The sequence below is a fragment of the Pituophis catenifer genome, unplaced genomic scaffold, assembly GCF_029215685.1.
Source record: "Pituophis catenifer annectens isolate HBS135680 unplaced genomic scaffold, rPitCat1.0.hap2 SCAF_6, whole genome shotgun sequence".
NCBI lineage: Eukaryota > Metazoa > Chordata > Lepidosauria > Squamata > Colubridae > Pituophis > Pituophis catenifer.
In genome coordinates this window covers 21,999,111-22,023,034 of record NW_027256886.1, presented here as the reverse complement: position 1 = coordinate 22,023,034, position 23,924 = coordinate 21,999,111, and the positions used below count along the sequence as shown (strand labels likewise).

Sequence of the window (23,924 nt, the reverse complement as noted above, 5' to 3'; positions counted from 1 at the left end):
ATTTCACCCCTGATCAAAAGCAGACTTCTGTCTTTTCCTTTTTGCTTTTTGCTCTCCCAAACTATCACATAGGTCCTAGGATGCTCAAAACTGTGTTTAAGGTAGGGCATTTTAAAATACTTTCCCGAATTAAAGAATACCACCAATAAAGTATGTTACCCTATAACTCTAGGCTCTTTATGTTCTTCTGTAATAGTTTATTTCTATTCAGATCCTGATCTAATTTTCTCCCAATCATATCCCCAGATGTATATTAGCAATGCTAAAAAATATAATAAGCATTTGTCATCAGAGATGTGTCTACATGGTCATCATAAGATTATCTGTCTCTCTTATCTATCTATTAATCATCATCAGTCTGTTTGGGATATTCTTCCTAGTAGGTTTTAGTAAGCCTTTGGCCTGATTGGTATCTATTGCTAGATAAAAGGTAAAGGTTCCCCTCACACATTTATGCTAGTCGTTCCCAACTCTAGGGGGCACTGCTCATGTCCATTTCAAAGCTGAAGAGCCAGCACTGTCTCCGTGGTCATGTGGCCGGCACGAAGATGTCTCCATGGTCATGTGCCTTAATGGTGCAGCAGACTAAGTGCTGTTATGTAGCACTTAGCTGCCAGCTGCCTGCAATTAGTGCGAGTTCAAATCTCACCAGGCTCAAGGTTGACTCAGCCTTCCATCCTTCCGAGGTAGGTAAATTGAGGACCCAGATTGTGGGGGCAATAAGCTGACTTTGTAGAAAGACCACTTATGGGGGGCCAAAAGCCCTAATAAGCAGGTATATACAAAAGAATGAAGGCTATTGCTGTAAGTGCATTGTAAGCCGCCCTGAGTCTTCGGAAAAGGGCGGCATATAAATTGAACTAATAAATAAATAAATAAATAAATAAATAAATAAATAAATAAATAAATAAATAAATAATGCCAAGTCTATAACTTGAGATACATTAAGGCATGTGTTTATATTTTATGTTTGGGCCTTAGGGTCGCAAGAATTGTGCCAATAGAAACATTCATAGGTTCTGCATAGATAGGCTATGCTCTTCCTAATTCCCAAGGGGACATGCCATAGCACAGAGGGTATGAAAATCTTCAGCAAAATAAATGTTGAATAAAAGGGATTTCAATCCCACTTGCCAATGGCCTGGGCCAAGAGTGAAGTCTTCGGAGTCCTTCAAAACATCAGCAGAGTGGAGGCTATTCAAATCTAATGAAATTCCGCTCATCGACAAAAAATGTAAATATTTTATTTCAATTTTTGTTTTCCAAAAACTATTGCTCTGGAAGTATTAATACTGCAGTATTAAAACAAATCATCAATAAATTGTCTCAAAAGTGCTTTTTCAAGAGTCAGCTGGACTTTCTTATTTTTCTTTGAAGATGTTTCACTGCTCATCCAAGAAGTCAAAGAAGCTTCTTGGCTAAGAAGTGAAACATCTTCAAAGAAAAACAAGAAAGTCCAGCTGCCTCTTGAAAAAGCACCTTTGGGACAACCATGACCTGGATGACTGGGAATCTCCCTAGACATTCAACAATCACTTCTGAATAATTTATTCATTTTAATTTATTCACGCACGATCACTCACCTGATTTTGATTTTTTTTTAAAGTGGAGTAAAACAGGGTGTTTTTTAAAAAACATATTGAGTCACAAAGGCATGATTAAATTTGTTTTATGTTCCCATCCAGATAAACAATGGAAGGGAAGCTATAGAGATGGGAGAAAAAAGGACATCTCAAAAGTACAAGAAACCAAATTTGTGAGATCATACATTTTAATATATATATCTTAAGGGGATTGATAATGAACATTTATATAACATCATATGATCAGAACATTTGCTTGATTGAAATAAATGTTTCTCTGGACTGTGAAGAGTTTCTCCAGATAAGGCCATCTGTGTAAGGGCCTATATTATCAATGCTTTTTCTTTTACTGTTATCAACTGATTTCCTTATCTAAATGCCACAGGAACTAACTCCAGACATAACATTTCTGAGATCATGCAGACTAACAAAGACCCGAATTCATAATTCATAAAGTCAAAGCTGATAAGATTTGTAAGTATGTTTAATGAACACGAGGCTGTACATTCATTACTGATGGCAGCAATTTCTTCAACTCCTGCCTCCCTCCAGAAATGATTGACTTGCAACTAGACAACTAGAATATAGCACACGGGAGAAAGAAACCATATGCTTCAGTTGTCATGTATGAATTACACCAATTTGAATGGATTCATATATCCACTAAGTGGCAGGTGGAATAGCAAAAAGTATAAAATAGTCAAGTTTGATTTCTTTCATAATCTCAAACAAATATCTTTTTCTCCTTTGCACATGTACTCATGACTAGCATTAAATCACTGAACCTACAAGCTACAAATTATGGCCTATTATCTCAGAGTGGGAAAGATATTTTTAAACTTTGTCCCATCCAATGATGGCCAGCCAACTGCCTTGGTTTGGGGTTCACTGAAAGTACTGTACAATGGCAGGTTTGGATACTCAAAAAATGGGAATCAGTCAGGACAAAATAGAGCAGCTATCATATCTGGAATTCATGTATGTGACTCCAAAGAAATGTGGTATAAGCATGCATTAAAAGTACAGCCTAGACGAGTTGAAGCAGATTGCTAATCAGTCCTAAGTTTCTTCTCAATTACCGCAATTATTTAAATACTTATGTACGCATCCTCCTTCTCTTCAACAGGGCCCAGCCCCTGAACAGGCATTTCTGGTTGTGATGGTCTCAGTTCTATGAACACACAGAATTACTCTATGTGATATCCAAAGATCATGAAGGAATATTATGGAATAGATCTCAGTGGTGGCATTTCTCACTGTAAAACACATTATACAGCCTGTATAATATAATTTGAAATTCAAATATCGAGATACTCCATGTAGTTATCTATGACTGAAAAAGATCTTCGAGAAAACATAAGAAAATCTATAGTTCTTACAAATATGTGGTTGCTTCTCTGCTTTCGCGTTCTTTAGCTTGTGCTACTGCCACATTAATGCACTGTAGCCACTCCTCAGCATTTTTTTCATCTTTGGCCTTGAAGACATACGTCTTATTGTCTGTGAAGATTTCAAAGGCCCGAGGAAGACTGCGATCTCGGCGCTTCTTGGCTACCACTTTGACACTCTGGACTTTACTCAGTTCAATGGGACAATCATCTGGATCATCTTTCTGAAAGAGGGATGGAGAAGGAAACAGAGCTTTATCTCTCTTCAGAAAAAAGCATTGTTATTGTTAATTCTTTTGTTCAGTCTAAGCACTTTCATCCCAGTTTCATGTAGACAACAAGGTAGTTCAACAGCCATTCAGGCTCCAAGATATCCCCAGCAAAAGATTATGCTAAAATAATGACTCATGTGCAGTGTTGCCATGATTGAAATTCCACCCAAGTGTACTTACTTCCTGATGTCTAATGCAAATATATACATTCCAATATTTGCACCATTATGTTGTGGCCTGTTGGCCACCGGCCCCTCCAGCAGCCGAATCAGATGAGGACACAGCATGGGAGTCAGGGCCAGTATCAAGGCAACCTGAGAGATCAAAGGGGGAAGAGGGAATGGAGCTGTCACAGATAGAGACAGAGGCATAGCCTTGGCTGTCCATCAGCCTCAGATGGAGAGTCAACAGCCCCCAGGTCTGGAGATGGCTGATGAGGAAGAGGAGGAATAGCTGGGTCCAGTGCCTGATGTGTGGATGTGCAGAAGGCAGAGGAGAGGAGAGCAGTGGAAATCTATGGGCCAAACCTTGGGACGGAAGAGCTACTGCTTCTAGCAAAGCCCCACTCTGGCTCTGCGGATAAAAGGCAGGGGGCAGAGATGAATAGGTAAGGCAGACAACTATTCATCTCCCTGCTGGATAGACTTGTTAGCTTGTTGTGAGAGGGAGAGAGACGTTTTGCTGGGGCTGCTGGCGTTCCTAATAAAGGAATCATTTATTTAACTGCAGAGGGTTTGTCGTGTTTGGGAGCTGGGTCAACCAGGTCAGAACACATGACATCATGATGCACAATTAATCATTTAGCCTCCTCCCCATCTTGTCCTCACTTGTCCCCACTATCTATGCTCCAAGATGCTTTTGTGAAAAAGAAAGAGCAATGTCAGTATTCATCTTAAACATTAATTAACATTTGTTTCTGGCAATACTCTTTAAACTTCTACATGAGCAAGAAACAAAGAGAAACCAATGTATTATGGTACTGAGACTGTTGAGAGTATCAAGTTGAGGTTGACCTTCATCAGTGGTGGGTTTCTACTGGTTCACCCCGGTTCAGGCGAACCGGTAGTGGCGGTGGCGGGAGGCTCCGCCCACCCGCCCAGACGTCATCATGGACACTCTGCGCATGCGTAGAAATGCCACACACTTTCTCTCAGAGTTCTGAACTGGTAGTGAAGATAAGTGGAACCCACTACTGACCTTCATCCCTGGAATTTAACTGGGCTGACTTAGGTGTGGTCACTGCCTGTCTCTGAAAGTAAAAATGCTATCTGTGCAGCTTTGACTTGCTAGAATAAAAAGTGCAGTTTAGGTCTAATGAATACATAAAATAGCAGTACTACAGTACATTGAACCTATATAGGCTCAATTTACCATGTATGGAAAAATCTCTGAAACACTTAATTTGTTTCACTGGAACTGTTTTTTTAGGAATTGGTGCTTACTAAGATATCAATATGTATGATCCCCCCCACCCTTTCAGTATTAGTGCACATGTTACAATACTCTTCTAAATGAAGCCAAAGATGTAGGATTTGGCCAATTTTCCCACTAGGTTTTAAATACTTTTAATGCATGTGAAAGATGCCCATCTGATAATCCTGAACTAAGAAGTGTTCTGTTTGTTCTCATAGTCAGTCTGGCATAGAAACATATTCAGCTGGCTCTAATTCCAGCCACCTGTAATGGGCTTATTGTCATTCAACGCTGTTAAAATAAATAGCAATAATGCTAACAATAGCACTTAGGCTTATATACCATTTCATGGTGCTTTACAGCACTCTTTAAGTGGTTTACAGAGTCAGCATATTATCCCCAACAATCTGGGTCCTCATTTTATGACCTCAGAAGGATGGAAAGCTGAATCAACCTTGAGCCAGTCAGGATCGAGCTCCAGACTCTGGGCAGAGTCAGCCTGCACCATTGCATTCTAACCATTGCACCACCACAGCTCCATGTTTTACCAAATAAATGTTGGTAGAGAGACAAGCAGAGGAAAGAACTGAAATCCAGTGTTCATTTACCAATGTCTTAATGCTCCACACAATGAATTTTATGTAAAATGGGCATGCTACTTTTTCCTCCTCTGTGGATGTTCCTGCTATTTTATCCATAGTTCTTGTTCATACAGTAATCCAGCAAACTCTCCTTGTCAGTCATGCTTGCTAGGGCACAAACACACTATCTGAGTCAAAAGCTGCAGTTACAGAAAAAAACAAAATCATTGTCTTTTAGCTCTGCCTGGTGTCTCCTTAGCTTTTTCATTACAGCCTCACTGACAAGATTTCATTACACTGGCAAAATATTTTCCTTTAACCAGTGGTGGTATAAAAGAAAAGAATGAGAGGAGAGAGGGAGGGAGGGAATGAAATTGGCATTGTTCCAAGTTCCAATTTAGACAAAATGTACAGAGCCCACCCACTCTGATTTCTATATCTACTCCTTCTCCAGCCGCCACCACAGGTCATCTGCTTTTCTGATCCTTGCCTACTCTTTCTCTTTTCCCAATATAGCCATAGAAGATTGAAGACAAACTACTAGTGAGATATCTCCTCACTTGCCACTTCTCTAGCTGTAGCTTATTTTCCTTAGTCTTTTATGCCAATTCATTCAGAAGACTCCCAGGAACTTAAAATAGTTTACCCACCAACCAAGTTAAGTAATATAAGCCACGGATACATCAACTGTTCCTATTTCATCACACCAGTGTGCCCAGGAGTTAGTTCAACCTTTCTTTCCACCCCAAAAGCCTGAGAAAATTCAGATCTTCGGGGCTCTTTAAAAACTTATATTTTGGGATTGGTATTCCAGAATAGGGAACCCATTATTGAGAAGACTCAACATCAGGGTTCATGAAGATGATATTCTTTCAGTGGCAGGATTCTATTTTTCCTTTCTGATCTAACTGGATGGGCAGATTCTAAATATTGTCAATGATATTGGAGATGTCTAGACTTTATGCCATGTAGGGCCTAAAATGTAACAAAGGCACCTTAAATTGCAACCAGATGGTAACTGTCAGCCAACAGAGCTCCCAAAATATCATGTAGGCAAAGCTAGGCATGCTCATAAGTACATGGGCTGTCACATGCTGAACCAGTTGCCTTACAAAAGGTGAGAACAAATGATAATGCAAATTTTATGAGACAAGCTCACTTGGGAATGTAACTACTGTTCATTCTGCAGAAGCCAATATATTAGAGCAGGGGTGTCAAACTCACGTTATCACAGCAGCGTCACATGACGTATCAGGACTTTCCCCCCATTTCCTAAACTGAGCGTGGTTGTGTCCTGTGTGTGACGTATCCGGCCTGTGGGCCGGGAGTTTGACAGCCCCGTATTAGAGGGAGTAACTTCTGCATGAAGCACCATAGAACAAAGCTCTCTCCATTGAGGACTAGTGACTCTCTTTTGAAAAATGTCATGGATGCCATTACCAAAATGGCTACTGAGGAGTGCACACAGTCACAAAGTGATTGCCATAGTGGATGTGTCCCAGTTTCTATTTATAAAAAAAAACAGAAAACAAAATAGGAGAGGCTGAAAGACAAAAAATTTGATCCAAAACTAAAATATAAGACCAAAGAGGGTCTTAAATCTCAAAAGACAAAGCTGCTTTTGTGAACCCACACTTTTGGACCCCAATAGGATCACAATACATGAAAAAGCAGATTAATGAAGCCTCATCATATTACCTGATTCAGAAACCTTAGGAAAAACTGTTAAAATAATATATTTTATAATTTACAAATAAATTAACTATAATAAATAGTACAGCTGCAGAAGATGTTGATGCACACATTTGAGAACAAGGTAACTTTTATGGCCTTAATATTCTAAACTCATAAAATCATATCTTTTTGATTAAGTGATACCAACTGAATAGATGGAGCATGCTACATAAATGTAACTGGTGGGACGCAAGCAACCGTACTGCATGTTGACTTGCAAGTTAGACTCCAGGTTAGAAATCTACCTTAGCTAGAAAAAATACGAGTACTGTACATTTGGCTTAAGACTGGGTTTTGCTTGTAACATTTTGCCCTAAATGTGCCAAAACTGAACAGTTCTGCCCTTACCATTCATGGTAGAGCTACTGCTAAAACTGGTAGCCCAGATTATCCTTACTCTTTTAAAAAAAAAAATGGCTTTGGAAAACAAAACAGTGTAAAGTTTTAAGGACCAATTGGATCCACAGCTATGAAACAATACTGATGGATGGATGGATTTCACTTACTGTAGGAATATTCTTATGTCTTAAATCTGTAGTGCATGCTAAAGAATCATCACCATTTTTCAGAGTTGGGGAATACAGAAAGTTTTTAAAAAGTGTTTTTTTTTCCCTCTTCAACTTACAGATTTTCCTTTGTGAAAGAGAAGTTGATTGCCAGCAAGTGTGAAATAGCGAGTCTTCCATCTTTTAATGAATTTCCATCGGATTTGCTTTTCTTTCAACCTGCCTTCAATCAGCGGCTGGCCATCTTGATTCACAACTGTGGATATTTAAAAATATTACCGAATGCCCTATTTCAGAAATAAGTTGTGCTCTTCCCCTCCTCCATGGCATCTTTGTAATACACAGACTCAATTTCCCCTTAATAAGCTGGAATCACAAAGAAATGGTTCCTCCTTCTAAAAAAAAAAAAAGTCACGTCAGGAGTACATTTTCATCATTTTTTATAAAGTTTATGGCAACTCTGGAGACAAGCTGTAATAAATTCCTCTCTTGTTTACATTTACTGATTGTCATTCATCTCTCAATAGGGGAATAGAGAAGAAATACTGAGAATTGGTTTGGACATGGAGATATGTACATTTGCTTAATGTACTCTAGTATTTCTTTTTACATGTAAAGGAAATAATTCTAAGAAATAAAATTCCTACTTTTATTTTCTTTACTTTGGCAAAAGCTGATTGTTTCCAGCCAATCTTGTGCAAGAAAAGATAGAGGAGGAGATTCGCAGCAGGACATACTGTTGAATTTAGCCAGAGCTTTGAAAAGAGGTTCATTGTAATGAGGTCCAAAGGCATTTTCTTGAGTAATACTTACTATTCTTCTGCAAAGGTTAGTATATCACAAAGAACTGAGGAAGCCCCAGAGTTCTATTTTTTTTTTAACTTTCAGGGTGCATAGTTAGATAAATACAAGGTTGTGTAGTGATGCTGACTTCAAAAGCTAGATAAGATGCCAGAAAATATGTGGCACTAATTAAAATAGAAAAGTTTAAAGGTCACAATACCAGGAGTATTCCAAATATTTCTTTCTGAAGGAACTCTTATTTTCTTTGCAATTAAGCTGTCTAAACATGTAGAGTTTCATACAGTAACCTTGTAACCTCTCTGTTGTAGAACTTCATTTCTTAAATGGAAACAGCCCTTTTTTTAAAAAACAGGATTTCAGACACCAGGTGAAGCCTTTGGTTCAGAGCTATAAGCAGTGCTTCCTATCCGAAGTTTAAAGTTACTGGCACTACATTTCATTACGCAGATAAAAGCAAAAATAATGTCCAGATATGTTCATTCAGCAAAGTATTGTATTGTCGATAGGAATGCAAAAGCTTCTGACTATACAAAAAGTTACGTACTTCAAACACATTATGTAAAAAACAAACCAACTTAACAACATCACTCACTCTGAATTGTTAGGTCTGTCATGACAGTGAGCCTTAACAAGACATCGAGATATTTTAGCTATGTCAGAATTTATTACTTATTTGGTGGCCAGGGCAATTTTTGTCACTTGGAAAATTCCATGCAGTAATGTCAAATAAGTGCACAGTTATTATATCTATATATGCATATCCTTATCAAACTGCAATGGAAACTGCAATATCAGATCAACAAAAAAGAAAGAAAAAAGAAAACTTGAATCACACTTTACTCCGGAACATCACCCTGCAATTTTCTTGGCAAAAGAAAATTGTACTTGGCACAAGTGTAGTAGTAGTTTACTACTTCCAATAGTTTGCCAGGATTTTTTTTTTTAATTTCCCAGTTTAACAGACAGTTCTGAGATTTCCTAGCAATGTCTTATCCAAATAATAAACAGACTTAATTCTGTTTAGCTTCTAAGTACAGTGAAGGCTGGCCAGGTTACATCCATGTTGTCTCTCAGCAACAGTACGGAAATGCTGTCATTGCTTTGGGATGTTTTTTAACTTCCTAATTTAGTTTAGAAAACAGGGATGTCCTGAAAGTCTCCATCCAGGTCCAGCCCTGCTTAGCTGGATCAAGAACAGCCAGGCTTCCCAACCCTTGTTTGCTCAAGCAAGAGGAGTCTTCAGATAGTGTAGATTCTGGAGCAGCAGTCTTTACAAGTGCTAACATCTGACCTTGGAGATGACTGGGGCATGGGAATCTTATAAGATTTAGCCAATTCTTTTTCTAAAATTTAATTTAATCTACTTCTGTCCTACTATCGCAGCACCATTGAGAGTGTCCTGACATATGGCATTCTTGCATGGTATGGGAGCAGCTCTGTAGTGGACAAAAAAGCTCTACAAAGAATCATTAAAACTGCCCGGAATATCATCGGGCTCCAGCTACCAGCCCTGGATGACATCTTCGAATCTTGCTGTTTGAGGAAGTTGCATAACATTCTCAGAGACTCTTCTCATCCTTCTTACAATCTCTTTGGACTGTTGCCTTTTGGCAGAAGATACAGAACAATTAAAACTCAGACCACACATTTTCTGAATAGTTTTTATCCCAGAGCTATAATTGCACTCAACAATGAACTAAAGGGCCACCATCAGTGAGCTGCTGGACAGCATTACTTGGTCTGTTGTGGGGATGTTTGGGTGGTTTAGGGGAATTTGTAGTGGGTGGGTGTGTTTTTGGGGATTGTAATGTGTGTTGGACCTGGTCTTTGGGTGTTAAGTGAATTTCGTTGTATGGGTATACTGTGTATACACGTACAATGACAATAAAGTTATTATTATTATTATTATTATTATTATTATTATTATTATTATTATTATTATTATTATTATTATTACTATTACTATTACTATTACTATTACTATTATTATTATTACTGCGTTGCCAACCCTGGAATAATTTCTGGTTATGTTTATTTTCATACCAGTGGAAGATTTCCACCTGGGTAGAGATGGGAAGGCCTGGAAAAAAACAGGAAAAAAAATTCCTGGTTCCCCCCCTCCTCCCAATATTTCTGGAGTTTTTTCCCCAGACCTTCCCATCTTTACTCCTGGGCCAATTACAATTTGGAGGATATTTTAATTGAGACTGTAACAAAAACAGGAGTGTCCACAAGCTCTATGTGCATCAAAAAAGCCAATATGTGATTGTAATTGTGCAATTGATGCCCTATTTCCAAGATGTGCCAAAAAAGGAGTGGGACATCTACTCTTTAGTCACAGCTGCCATGTTGGGTTCTTGGATACCCATGATTGCCTTCTTGGATACCGATGAGCAGAAAGGAAGAATTAACCACACTCATGAGTTGGAGTTCCCATTGAACTGGCCCTTTTAGCAGCCATTATTTAGGAAAACGTACAGGTAGTCCTTGATTTACAACAGTGCATTTAGTGACCATTCAAAATTTAAACGGCACTAAAAAAAGTGACATGTCCATTTTCACACTTACGACCATTGCGCCATTGTCATGGTCACGTGATTAAAATTCAGACACTTGGCAACTTACTCATATTTATGACGGTCATAATGCTCCTATGTATGATCAGGATCACCTTTTGCAACCTTCTGACAAGCAAAATCATCGGGGAAGCCAGATTCACTTAACAACCGTGTTCCTAACTTAACAACTGCAATGATTCACTTCATAACTCTGGCAAGAAACGTTGTAAAATGGGACAAAACTCACTTAACTTCTGTCTCACTTAGCCACAGAAATTTGGGGCTCAATTGTGGTTGTAAGTTGTATTGAGAAATATTAAATGCAATTACAAATTAAGATCATACCTCATTACTATTAAACAGTTTGAAACCAGAAACTTTTGATAATGTACAATAACTTCCCAAGAGGTCCAGATTTACTTTAGCTCTATCATCATTTCAATTGGTTTTCAAAGTGCTTGGAGCCTCTTCTGTACGAACATAAACTGACTTTACATACATACATACATACATACATATATACATACATACACAGACACAGACACAGAGACACACACACACACACACACACACACACACACACACATATATATATATAAATGTTCCCTAAACTCATGTTTATGTGGAAACGATTACGGAGAGTAAATGTTTAAATATTTGTCTAACTCGACAGTAAACATTTCCCCCCATATATTACTTTTGGGGGAATTTTTCTGCAATATCAGAAATGTCAACAAAAATGGAAATAAATATAGTGACTTTTCATGTACCACACCCTTGCCAAAGGTCCTTCATTCATCAAGATTTGGGTATATAAAGCACAGAAAATTAAGACTCTTGTGATGAAAAGCTGACATGGCAAAATGTACTATACCATTTCAGGCTGCAAATGAATGCACATTTGAGAAATTTTAAATGTTCTCCAACTGAAATCTGAAAACTGAAGCAAGCATATGAGGAAAGAAATTTTTATCTTTTCAACATTTCTATTTGCAAGGATTTTTAAAATTATGAAAAGCTTTCATAAATGACATCTGTAATCTTAAAAGGTGTCTTGATCACTCACACCAACCTAAAGTCTTCACAATAATATAATGGCATCCTTTAAACTCTCAGCAATCATGGAGAAATCTGGCTTAAATGTTGAATCAGGACAACAAAATTGGATTTAACATATAAATGGGTATAAATTTAGCCTAAAGTTGAATTGCTCTCAACAAACACAAATCTGAAACAATAGACAGAACATAATGCATTGTCTTTTAGTTTTAGAGGTCACTCTAGGCCAGCCTGAAATTATTTAATAACAATAAACTTACATTTGTAAAACAGGTCTATTGGTTTCCATGCTAGTGTTTTAAAAAATTATGACACAAATTGTGGGAGATATTGAAACATTCAAAACTTTTACAAAATATTTATACTTTTAAATGGATGGAGTAGAAATGAGTTCTACTCTACTCTTATAGGACTGATGGCAGATATTATCAAGAGCTGCATGAACCATTGTATTTGTAACAGGGCTATTAGACCTACTAAAACAATCCAGATGATCAGAATTGTTGACAATTTTAATTCTTTTCTTTATTTAGTGGTTATCTGGACTTTTGTAGTTGAGATCTGACAGCCCTAATTTGTATGGGAAGAAAATTATAGAGAACAGGGAATATCTTTCTGACCATCTTAAAATACCTTTTGCATCTTCTCCAAAATGCAGGAGACATTGAGCAAGGAGCCCAGTATTTCAAAAGGTGCCTGAAGAAATGATCAAGAAAACAGAATGTCCTGAAACATTTTTTAATCAGCTCTGTAATTCTTGACGCCATTCCCATAAAGCCTCCAGCTTCACAATTTCACTGAACCAATTCTTTCCCTTTAAGCTTTTGTAAATTAGGTAGAATAGCATCAGTGGATTTATTGGAAGGTAGAACTAGCATTAATGAAAGCAATATCAGTTCTTGGCTGCCTGTGCTTTGATCCCATGACAGATATAACCATAAGGCTATTTCAGAAAATAGACTTGCAGGAAACTCTGCCATGACTCATGCATTGCTGTCTACACAACAAATGGATGAAAGATGGAAAAGAAGTCCATTATCCCTGCAAATACATTCTGCAGTTATTATAGTGATTATTGACTCTGCTCTCTTGGAGCCATCATTCCTTTCTTTAGGCCTGATTGTAAGATAAAGATAAAACCTCCTTCAAGTTCATCCTTGCTCTTGTACTGTAGTTATGTCCATGTAGTTTTCTTGGCAACAATATAGAAAGAGCTTCCTTTTGCTGCCTTTTGGTGTTTTTTTAATATTTTATTTTCCAGAACAGGTTATAGCCATAACATTTCTGCATGGTCTTTCATCCAAACACTAACTCCATCCAACTTTCCTTTGCTTCTTGAAATCAATCAATGTTGTCACATCATGGCACATGCTTGTTTTGAACTTGCTGCAAATAAGTATTCTGTACGATGAGATTATGGAGTCCTTAATGCTATCTGAGCTTGATGATTTATTTGCAGATGTTTCATTACCTGACTAACTTAGAGAGCACCAAAGACTCCAAAATTCAACACTGAATATATTTACTCTCTTGTAATGATAAGATTACATGGGAAGAGATTTAAGGAAAAGTGCTGGAATAAAAAGTTGCTGTTTAAAATATTATAAATCATGGCTGGGCAGCCCACTGTTCGAAGCTACTTCAATCCTGGAAAACATGTTTTGTAGTTTTAAAAAAACAGTAAAGATTTCTTTGAATGAGATTTGGCTCTTGCTCACTACCCAGACATATCCATGCAGAGTTCTTGGCAAAAATATGGAAGCATTTTGCCATGGCCTTCATCCAGGATGACCTGTTTCACTTCTCAGTCTAGAGCGGTGATGGCTAACCTTTTTGCCGTCGTGTGCCAAAAGCGCGGGGAGCGCGGGGGTCATGCACGCACACACTTATACCCATAATGCAATGCCATGTGCCCCACCCACCTGCACATGTGCATATGCCCCCCACTCTCCCCCTGCCCCCCACGCATGCGCATGACCCCCCCCCTGGCCTGTTTTGGGCCTGGCAAGCCTCCCTGAAGCCTCCTGGGACCAAACACAGGCTGCGGGGAGGGGGGGCGCTCTCCCCTGCAGCCCATTTTGGCACGGGAGCATGCTGCTTCCTCCCCTGCACTCCCCCCACACATGCGCATGCGACCCCCTGCCCCATGCATGCATGCATGATCCCCCTACACATGTGCGCGTCTCTCACATGCACCCCACCTCTGTGCCAGAGACCCAAAAATCAGCTGGCTGGCGGGAGGCACGCACACATACGCGGTGGAGCTGAGCTGGGTGATGGCTTGCATGCCCACAGAGAGGGCTCCGCGTGCCACCTGTGACACACGTGCCATAGGTTCACCATCACGGATCTAGAGCATGGCCTTGATGTTTCTGGTGCACTCCCCTCTTGGTCTGAATCTGCTTAGATTTTTTTTTTTTAGGTCTCTTCTGTTGCCCCCAAGCCCAACTTTGGATTGAACTGTATAATTAATTTAGATCACATAGTTTTCACTTATTTACAGTATGTTTATTAAGCCACTATATATTGACGGGTCCTTGGTATGCTCTGGGTTGTTTCTTGCAGATGTTTCATTACCCAACTAGGCAACAGTTTTGGTAATGAAACATCTGCAAGAAAACAACAAAGCTCAGAGAACCAAGAACCCCTCATTTCAACCCTGAGCTACAAATTTTCTCCTTCATCTGTACCACTATATATTATAGGTTTAGGCAAAGAAAATCCTGAAATGTAAATTGTTGCAAGTTTCAATCCAAACTCACATTAGACAGAAATTACATTATCAGATTTTCTAAAAGTATTTCATGGTCAACGATAGAGTTTTTTCACAGCATTCACTAGAAAACCCTAATTAATTATTTAAGTAGTAATAGGGATGAGGGAAAATGTAGGGATGAGAGGAAAATCAGAGAAGACACAGTGATCTTGTTAATCCTTGTAAATCATGGGAAATCTGTGTTTCTGATTGAGAAGAAGGATTATGAATGGAATGTGTATATAATGCATAAATGAGTAAGTATGGTGTCAGGCCTGGAAGCCATCTTTTGCACTGGGCCTTCAGGCCTGCCACATTTACTGCTGTGGGAAACTGAGAGGGGGGATTGTATGGAGCTGGGGTGATATATAGTCATAATAACATTCCTTTCGCAGAAAGTCAAGGACATCTTGCCCTGCACCTGGAAGGGTGTGACTGGGAGGTATCTCCAGTTGGGATGGTGCTTTGATTGGACCATGTGATGGACATGTGGGTTCTGGGCAGGGACTTGAACTTTCTGTTGGGTGGGGAAAACCTGGAAGCTTTCAGATTCGGGTTTTCCCAGATGAGCAAATATGACATCTCTAATAAAATGGAACTTTGAGGAACTTCAAATCTTGGAATCTTATTGGGGGTGTTACTTGGAACATTCATTCATATGGTATGAATGAGTCTATATGGTATGAATGGAATTGTATGTGTAAATGGCATTCATGTATGTCCAAATTTTGTCTTCAGGGTATCTCACGATTAAACTGATGAAACAGGATGTACGTTTCTAGTGGTATGTGCGTGTGTGTGTTTAAAAAAAACCTTTCTTTAAATAGGTATCAAAAGAAACTATCAAAAATGGAAACTCATTCTCTCCTTCTTATCCCTGCTCTAATGTCCATAGCCAAAGATACATAACTAAATAGATAAGCTATTTTTAAACAGATATTACATAGCATTTTTGTACTTATGAGAATGAGATATGTAGTATAAACAAATAAAAGATATGCTGGTGGTGTAGGTTGAATAATAAACTATTAGCTGAAGATCAAAGTCCTATCAGGCCCTTCCAGATGTCCTGGCTAGGAATAATGGGAACTGTAGTACAATATATCCAGAAAGACTCATGTTGACAAATATACATGATCTCTAAAATATATTTTAAGAGTGAGGATTGTACTGGTCTGCAAAAAAAAAAAAAAAATGCTTTCCATATGGCAGATGACTATTCAGAAAATAAATCTATTTCATTTTTGGCTATGACAGCAGGAAATGAGCAAAGAAAGCCCCTGATATAGTCTGTTTTCTTATGTCAAACACTTGATTCAGTATGTTCTACTTTAGAGTGTTTTGTGCTCTCTTTATCTCTCATTGGTTACTTTTAAATAACAGAGAGAGACAGGAATTGATAAAACTATATACATTTAGATCTCTTAAATGGCTTTTTAGCTGAACTTTGTTCCCAAGAACTATCAAAAGCAGCTACCACATGTTCTTTAGGAAATTCATGATGTTGAGAACCTACTAAGAAGTTAAGAATCAAGATCTGCAAAAGCAATATTCAGACTTTTTTATACAATCAATGTATTAAGATATTTAAGCTGCAGAAAAAAGAATATGTTGCTTATCAATGACCATCCTTCTCCGTTTATTTGTGCTTGCCTCCATGTGGCCATTCAGGGGTGGGCTGCTGGGGGTTGGCAGGGGTTTGGGAGAACCTCTAGCTAAAATTCTGTGCAGTTCGGAGAACCCCTAAATCCCACTCCTGTCTGGCCCAGTCCGCCCCGCCCCTCCCAGGAGCCCCACACCAGGGGTGGGTTCTACTTACCTCTACTACCGGTTTGCATTGAGAGCATGCATGTAGATCGCCTATGATGACGTCTGGGTCGGTGGGTGGAGCCTCCTGCCGGTTTTACTACCGGTTCTTGTGAACCAGTCCAAACTGGGGACAACGAACCACTGCCCCATGTGGCCCATTTTGGATGCAGGTAAATGCAGGGCACATGCAGAAGCTCAGGGAGGGGAAAAAATGAGCCTACCAGAAGTTCAGGAAGGCCTCTGGAGCCTTCCAGAGCCTGGGGAGGCCATTTTTACCCTCCTGGAGGCTCGAGAAAAGCCTCTGGAGCTCGGGAGGGCAAAAACACCCCTCCCACCATGGTGCAGGAGGCCAACTAGACCACACCCACCATGGCCATGCCCACCCAGCAACTAGGCAGAGAACCTCTTGCTAACATTTTTGAAGCCCACCCTGTGGCCATTCCTGTATCTTCATAGTTACCATCAGACTATCTATGGCTGAATAGTTTTGGGAAAGATAGGGGAGACCACCTTTTTATGGGCATGCACCCATAAAACCAAGATATCCCAAGAATAATTACCTGCACAGTAGAGGTGAGTTTCAGCAGGTTCTGAACAGTTCTGGAGAACCGGTAGCAGAAATTTTGAGTAGTTCGGAGAACCAGTAGTAAAAATTCTGACTGGCCCTGCCCCCATCTATTCTCTGCCTCCCAATTCCCAGCTGATTAGGAGGGAATGGAGATTTTGCAGTAACCTTCCCCTGGAGTGGGGTAGGAATGGAGATTTTACAGTATCCTTCCCCTGCCATGCCTACCAAGCCACACCCACCAAGCCATGCCACACCCACTAAGCCACACCCACAGAACCGGTAGTAAAAATTTTTGAAACCCACTACTGCTGCACAGGGATGATTTTTTTGATCACATTTGAAGAACCACAGACCGAGAAGCAGTTGATCAATTACCAATAGAAGAGAATATTTGTAAGTCAGGATTGAACTGTGGGGTCCTTGCCTCTCTCTGATTTTGATGGTTTTCTTGCAGATATTTCATTACCAACATCATCAGGGCTAAAAGTGAGTGGGGTTTGCTCTTATTTTTATAAACTAGTGGCTGGCCGTGTCAGTGTTTGTGGAAGTATTCCTTTATTCCAAACCACCCCGCCCTCTAGCATTGTTGACGTTACTTAGTTTGGTAATGAAACATCCACAAGAAAACCATCAAGGTCAGAGAGCACCAAAGACTTCACAGTTAATATTTCCTATGAGCATGTACAAAGCATACTATGTTGCTTCCATGAGCTGCCAAAAGTGATTAGCTACAGAACATTTCAAAAAACCCGGTGCAGTTGAATGGAAACCTAAATTTATAATGCATAGAAACAACAGGGAACATAAATAAAATTGGTGTAAATGTGAATATTGTAGGTAGTTATGTCAACAAACATTCACTGATCAATGAAGCAGAACTTAATTAAGCACGTAGGACCAATGCACACCAGCTTTCTACTGCTTTCTACATGTATTTTTAGCTATTACTTCTACTCTGAGTAAAATAACAGCAGAAGAATAAAACATAAAGGAATAAAAAAAATCTGTAAGCATACATAAATTTAGAATTGGGTTGTACTATGTAAAATTGGGGGGGGGAGCAAAGGGAAGAGAAATAGAAGGAAACAGATTGAAAGTGAATTTGATTGTGCAGACTCTTAAGAGCTTTTAGTATACATCTTGAAGAAAGGGCATTAGGATTAAAATATGCCATAATATTATAACGTTTGAACTTGTATGACATGTTTCAGAACAAAAGAATAACATCCCTGCTTTTACTGTAACTCTTATTAACTTCTTATTAATCTTATTCATATCAATAATACATTCTTCCGGTTGATGTGGTTATGATTTCAGTTTTAATTTACTTTGTTTAGGCGTTGCAAAAAACAACACTTTAACCAAATAATAACTCAGTCTAGATCATACTCTTAAACAGATGTGCTACTGAGGAAAATGAATAAATTTGTCTTTGGAAATGTCCTAGAATCAATTCTGAAGCAAAACTGAGCCAGTTGAAATACAATAAAAAGCATTTCATGGATACAAGGCTGTATGATGTTAGTGGGATTTTTAAAAAGTTTTCATCTCTGCGTAATAGCCAACAGTCAGCATTAAAAAGTTGTCCAAACTCCTTAATTGCCAGCTGTTTCCATCCTGCTGAATAATTTCAATGGCTTCACATCTTCAGATGGCAAGTCATTTTAACTGGCAACTGTTTTACTTCTCATAATTCCATCTGTCCAAAACAGTGATTTGTTTTCAGCACAAATATACCGGTCCCAAAGAATAATTAGTAGTACAATTCCATTTTACTGAGGTCTACCCAGAAGACACAGAAATTGACAAGGAAACTAATAGCTTAAAAAAACTACAGAGCAAAAAAAAAATGCTTGATTTGCTCAGCAAAATTTTATTAAGTTTATGTAAACAATATGCTAACTATCAATGTTCAAAAAGTAAAATAGCAGCATCAAGAATGTTAAAATAAACACATCTTACATGTTTATTTAAAGAAAAGTACCAAGGGCATTTATTGCATTTCCTCCAGTGTGGTGGAATTGGCTCAGCCATCAGATTTGTCAATTATGAAATCTCACATTTTAGATTCGATATTTGAATGTGGTCATTATATTTTCACACTCTGTAAATCCTGAAATCTCATAATTACATTAGTATTTAATATAGAATTCTATTGTGTATTTAATACTATGACAAAACTTCTCTCCATTTATTACAGTAATATTCTCCACCCTAATTTATTCTTAAGAAACTTTTTTAAAATGGTTTTAAAGGCCACCTAACCCTAACCCTTTATTTGATCTGTAAAATAACAAAACTTGTCAATAACTGAAATCTGCCTTATGGAAATGGCCAAATTTCACTATTGAGATCACAGGTAAACGTGCAACTTTAGAAGTGATCTGACAGATTGTGAATATTAAGAGTCTGTCCCAAAAAATTTCATTTTAATTTTCACATTTAACTTAATTTGTTCTTCCTTTTTTTCTGATGATGATGATAATGACCTAACCTTGCTTAGGTCAAGTTATAGCCAAATTTTCCAAGCAAGACAAAGGAATAGAACAGAACAGAACAGAACAGAACAGAATAGTTGACGGGGACCTTGGAGGTCTTCTAGTCCAACCCCCTACTCAGGCAGGAAACCCTATACCATTTCAGACAAAATGGTAAACCTTAACTACTATACCAGAGAGGGTCTCACTGTTAATAACATGATTGCATAATTCAGATATTTTATGCAGCACATCCTTTATTAGATTCTGAATCTGTATTACATATATAACTCAGTTCTTCTGCAGAAAAGTCTCTTACCTGTTGCTTTGTCAGGATTGTTACACATGAAACATTGCCAAGCTCCCACTTCTTCATTGTAACTGAATAAATCAAAGAACCTCACTTCTTCCAGGTGTAATTGTACATGGTCCAGATCCTAAGCAAGTTTAAAAAAAAAATTGGGGAAATAACAATGGATTTGACTTTTGTGTAACTGATTGCCTGCATAAGTAAAGCAAAATCCCTTATAGTGATTGGAATGTGAACTAAACATTTATAAGTACCGGATTCATCCTTTCATCTCTATATGTTGGTGAAACTCTACTGGGTGATGTTTTGCAAACATCTTTAGTTTTAGCTGAAAAATTAAATATACTGTACAATAAGATACCTTTACACTGAGATATAATATAAGCTTTGTACTAACTGAGAATTTCGGCAGGTATTTTCTACTGTTTCAGGCAAGAGTCTTTTTGTCCCAGACTCTATATGCAATTTTTCACCCAGTTGTACTTATGTACCATTTGTATGGAAGCAAAGTCCATCCCACCTCTAGTGAGGTTTGTGTTCCAAAAGACATTCTCTGGGCTTTGTGATTTTTTTTTCCTAATTCACCCTTTCTGTTGCATTTTCTTAATGGACAAGTGATATTATTATTTGAGAGGAGCATACAAGCATGAGGGGGAGTAAAGAAACTATCATTCAGTATTCCAAAGCGCCAGAGGACAGGATAAGAAATAATGAGCCAAAACTAATCAAGGAGAGAAGCAACCTGGAATTAAGGGGAAACTTCCTAACAGTGAGAACAATTAACCAGTGGGAACAGCTTGCCTTCAGAAGTTGTGGGTGCTTCATCACTGGAAGTTTTTAAGAAAAGACTAGACAGTCACTTGTCTGAAATGGTACAGGGTCTCCTGCTTGAGCAGGGGGTTGGGCTCTATTTACCTTTACCACCGGATTGCAATGGGAGCGCACATGCGCAGAAGCTTCTGCTCATGCGCAGATCATCCATGATGACATCTGGGCGGGTGGGCCAAGCCTCCCACTGCTTTTACTACCGGTTCACAAGAACCGGGCCGAACTGGGAGCAACCCACCACTGGTTGGGCTACAAGACCTCCAAGGTCTCTTCCAGTTCTGTTCTCCTCTGCTCTGCTCTGCTCTGCTCTATTCTATTCTATGAATTTGTAGGTAAGGTAAGAACTTCTGTGATCAGAGACGTCTGCAGAATTGGAGGCTTTCATTAAAAGAATAGAAACAGAATCAAGCATCATGCAAATTCTGCCCTTTGGGTATTTGCGTGCAAGCTGGGTGCAAAAGGGTGGAAATTCATTGTGACAGCATAATGTGGCATATTTAGTAGGATGTGGCATGAACAAGTAACCATGTAATCTTAATTATGGTAGGAAAATGAAAAATATCATGGCTTTCCTCTGCTTCTAAGTAGCAAACAATATCTCCATGGTGTAATCTTTGATAGCTGGTATCTGCTGGATACTGCTGGGCTTCAAGATCTAGTGACTGCGGTCCAGATAACAGATTTTCTGATGATTGACTGGCAGCTGTGGCTAACATCCTATGTTACCCTGAGGATATAGACACAGGTGAAATTCAGCCAGTTCTCACTGGTTCACCCGAACCATTTGTAAATTGCTTAGGCAGTTCGTAGAACCGGTTAAAAACAAAGTGCAAGAGAGGTGTTTTTTTTTTTCTCTCTCTCTCCTTTCAGTTAATAGCTCCACTTAACAGTTGTAGCTGGAATGCAGCCGATACAAGTCAATCAAGTCAATGATTGAACAACAGAAACAACAGAAATTTACAGGATTAGGGCAGGGAAACCCACCAATCACCCATCTAGAGATGGGATTAACCTCTTCCCTTCAGGAAGAAGGACAAGATTACAAACATGTTCATTATAAAGAGTATTAAGTAACACTTCTGTGATCAGCTGATACTCCCTGGACTTTCCCAAGACCTTTTATAGCTGCTGCAGTGTTGGCTACTTCTTGTTTCTTCCTGGGGGAAAAGATACAGGAGGGGACAATGATGCAGCTTGATCATACAGGCTGTGAATTTAATGCATGTGTGGTCCATCCAGCTGTATTGCTTCTGGACTAAGGAGAAATTTCCTAAGGGTGAGACCAATCAAGTTGGCCATGCCCATCCAGTCACATGACCCATTTCCCACAGAAAACACTGGGAGCTACAAAACCTGAGTAGGTGTGGTTGGGGTGTGTGTCATGTGACTGGGTGGGAGTGACATTGAGTTGGCCATGCCCAGCCACTCACATGACTAACCGAGCCATGCCCACCACGTCATGCCCACAGAACCGGTAGTAAAAAAAATTGAATTCCACCACTGGATACAGACACAGTTGCTGGCAAAATATCAGGAAATCTGTTGTCTAGACCACAGTCACTAAATTCTGAAGCCCAACACTGCCCAAAGTCTCCCATACTAAAAAAAAAAAAAAGCATACCAAAGAGTGATCCCTCTTTAATAACCAATGTGATACTAAAACCGTCATGAAAACACAGAGATAGGCACAATGATGACAAGATGTGTTAGTAAGTTAAGGCTTTGTCCCCCTGTTTAGATTCTTCACATATCCAAAGTAATATGAAATCACAGTACTTGTTTTTAAGTGATTATGGCACAAGGTACTCAGTTTAGCCAAAGAAAATAAGAATAATAATAAAAAAACAAGCAGCCTTCCCCCAGCAAATCTTTCTTAGAGAGATTTTTTTTGTGCATCAGTCTAAAATGTTAATTGCGGACAAACTCTCATAAAAGCCTTGGAGAAATTTGTTGCCTTAATAGAATAAGAATACTGAAGAATACTATGACATCATAACGGTGTGAATATCTGTACATGTTAACTGCTATCTAATTTATTTCTAATTAAAAAGATAAAACATAAACCACCTGCAAATTATTGAGTGCAATTGTAGAAGCTGTAAAAAACAGAGAAAAAACATGTTCTCTTCAACATGTTGGAATCTGGACTTAAATGGTTTTTAATGGTAATAGTGCAATAGAGCACTAGAACAATCCCAGCTCAGGGAGTACATTGTGGCAATCAACACTAAAATAAGGTCATCCACTTTTTTCCTTTATGGCCTAGCTATTATCTTGTTGAAGAAAAGGTTGCTGTTCCAATCTTGACAACAGCAATAGGATGACTTTCAACCATGCTGTCCAGAAATCCTGTTCCCAGATCATTTATACATTTCTTTGTATCCACTGCATGGATCTATGATGAGGTGGAAGCACCATAGTTTTTCTCTCTCTATTTGCATGAAGAAGATTCTGTCCTCTTCCAAGCAGAAAAAGTCTTGAAACGCTGCATAATTCCAACTGTAATTAGTCCTCTCCATGATTCTATGAAGAAAATTTCACCCTTCGTCCTCACATGCTTGGTTGTGCATGTAGATATTGTCCCTCATTTGACAATATCTACAAATCCTGAAGGCAAATTCAATCTCCAGCTTTGTTCTCTAATAAAGACATAACTATATTTTTGTGGGAATCTCCTATTCTCTTGTTCACAGAAGTTTTCCTTTTCTTTTTGTTTTGCATGTCCTTTTAAGATGTCCCATAATGAACTGTATAAGGGATGCGGTAGCTCAGTGGCTAAGACACTAAGCTTGTCGATCGAAAGGTCGGCAGTTCAGTGGTTCAAATCCCTAGTGCCATGTAACGGGGTGAGCTCCCGTTACTTGTCCCAGCTTCTGCCAACCTAGCAGTTCAAAAGCATGTAAAAAATGCAAGTAGAAAAATAAGGACCACCTTTGGTGGGAAGGTAACAGCATTTTGTGCACCTTTGGCATTTAGTCATGCCGGTCACATGACCATGGAGACATCTTTGGACAGCATTGGCTTTTCGGCTTTGAAACGGAGATGAGCATCGCCCCCCTAGAGTCGGGAACGACTAGCACATATGTGCAAGGGGAACCTTTACCTTTTATAATGAACTGTGGACCTGTTCTACTGAAAAAAAAATGTTTTTTTCCTGCTAAACATGAATGATAAATGTAGCTGCCTTACTTCTCATGGTAAATAAAAGATTATTGTTTGTTAGCTTTCATGGATCTCTACAAGTATAGGAATGAGTAATTTCTCCCTGACAAGCAACAT

At 38.8% G+C, this 23,924-nt stretch overlaps 1 protein-coding gene across 1 annotated transcript in view; it reads right to left on the bottom strand.

Moving 5' to 3' along the window:
- Window positions 1-2,958: 2,958 nt before the first annotated feature.
- VEPH1 (ventricular zone expressed PH domain containing 1) overlaps window positions 2,959-23,924 on the bottom strand; it is a 117,123-nt gene continuing 96,157 nt past the window's right edge. The window contains exons 10-12 of the mRNA XM_070945859.1: window positions 19,827-19,944; window positions 7,597-7,733; window positions 2,959-3,195 (exon numbers count right to left, since the gene is read on the bottom strand). Of these exons, the coding sequence (XP_070801960.1) occupies window positions 2,959-3,195; window positions 7,597-7,733; window positions 19,827-19,944 (492 nt within the window). The remainder of the gene's footprint in view (window positions 3,196-7,596; window positions 7,734-19,826; window positions 19,945-23,924) is intronic.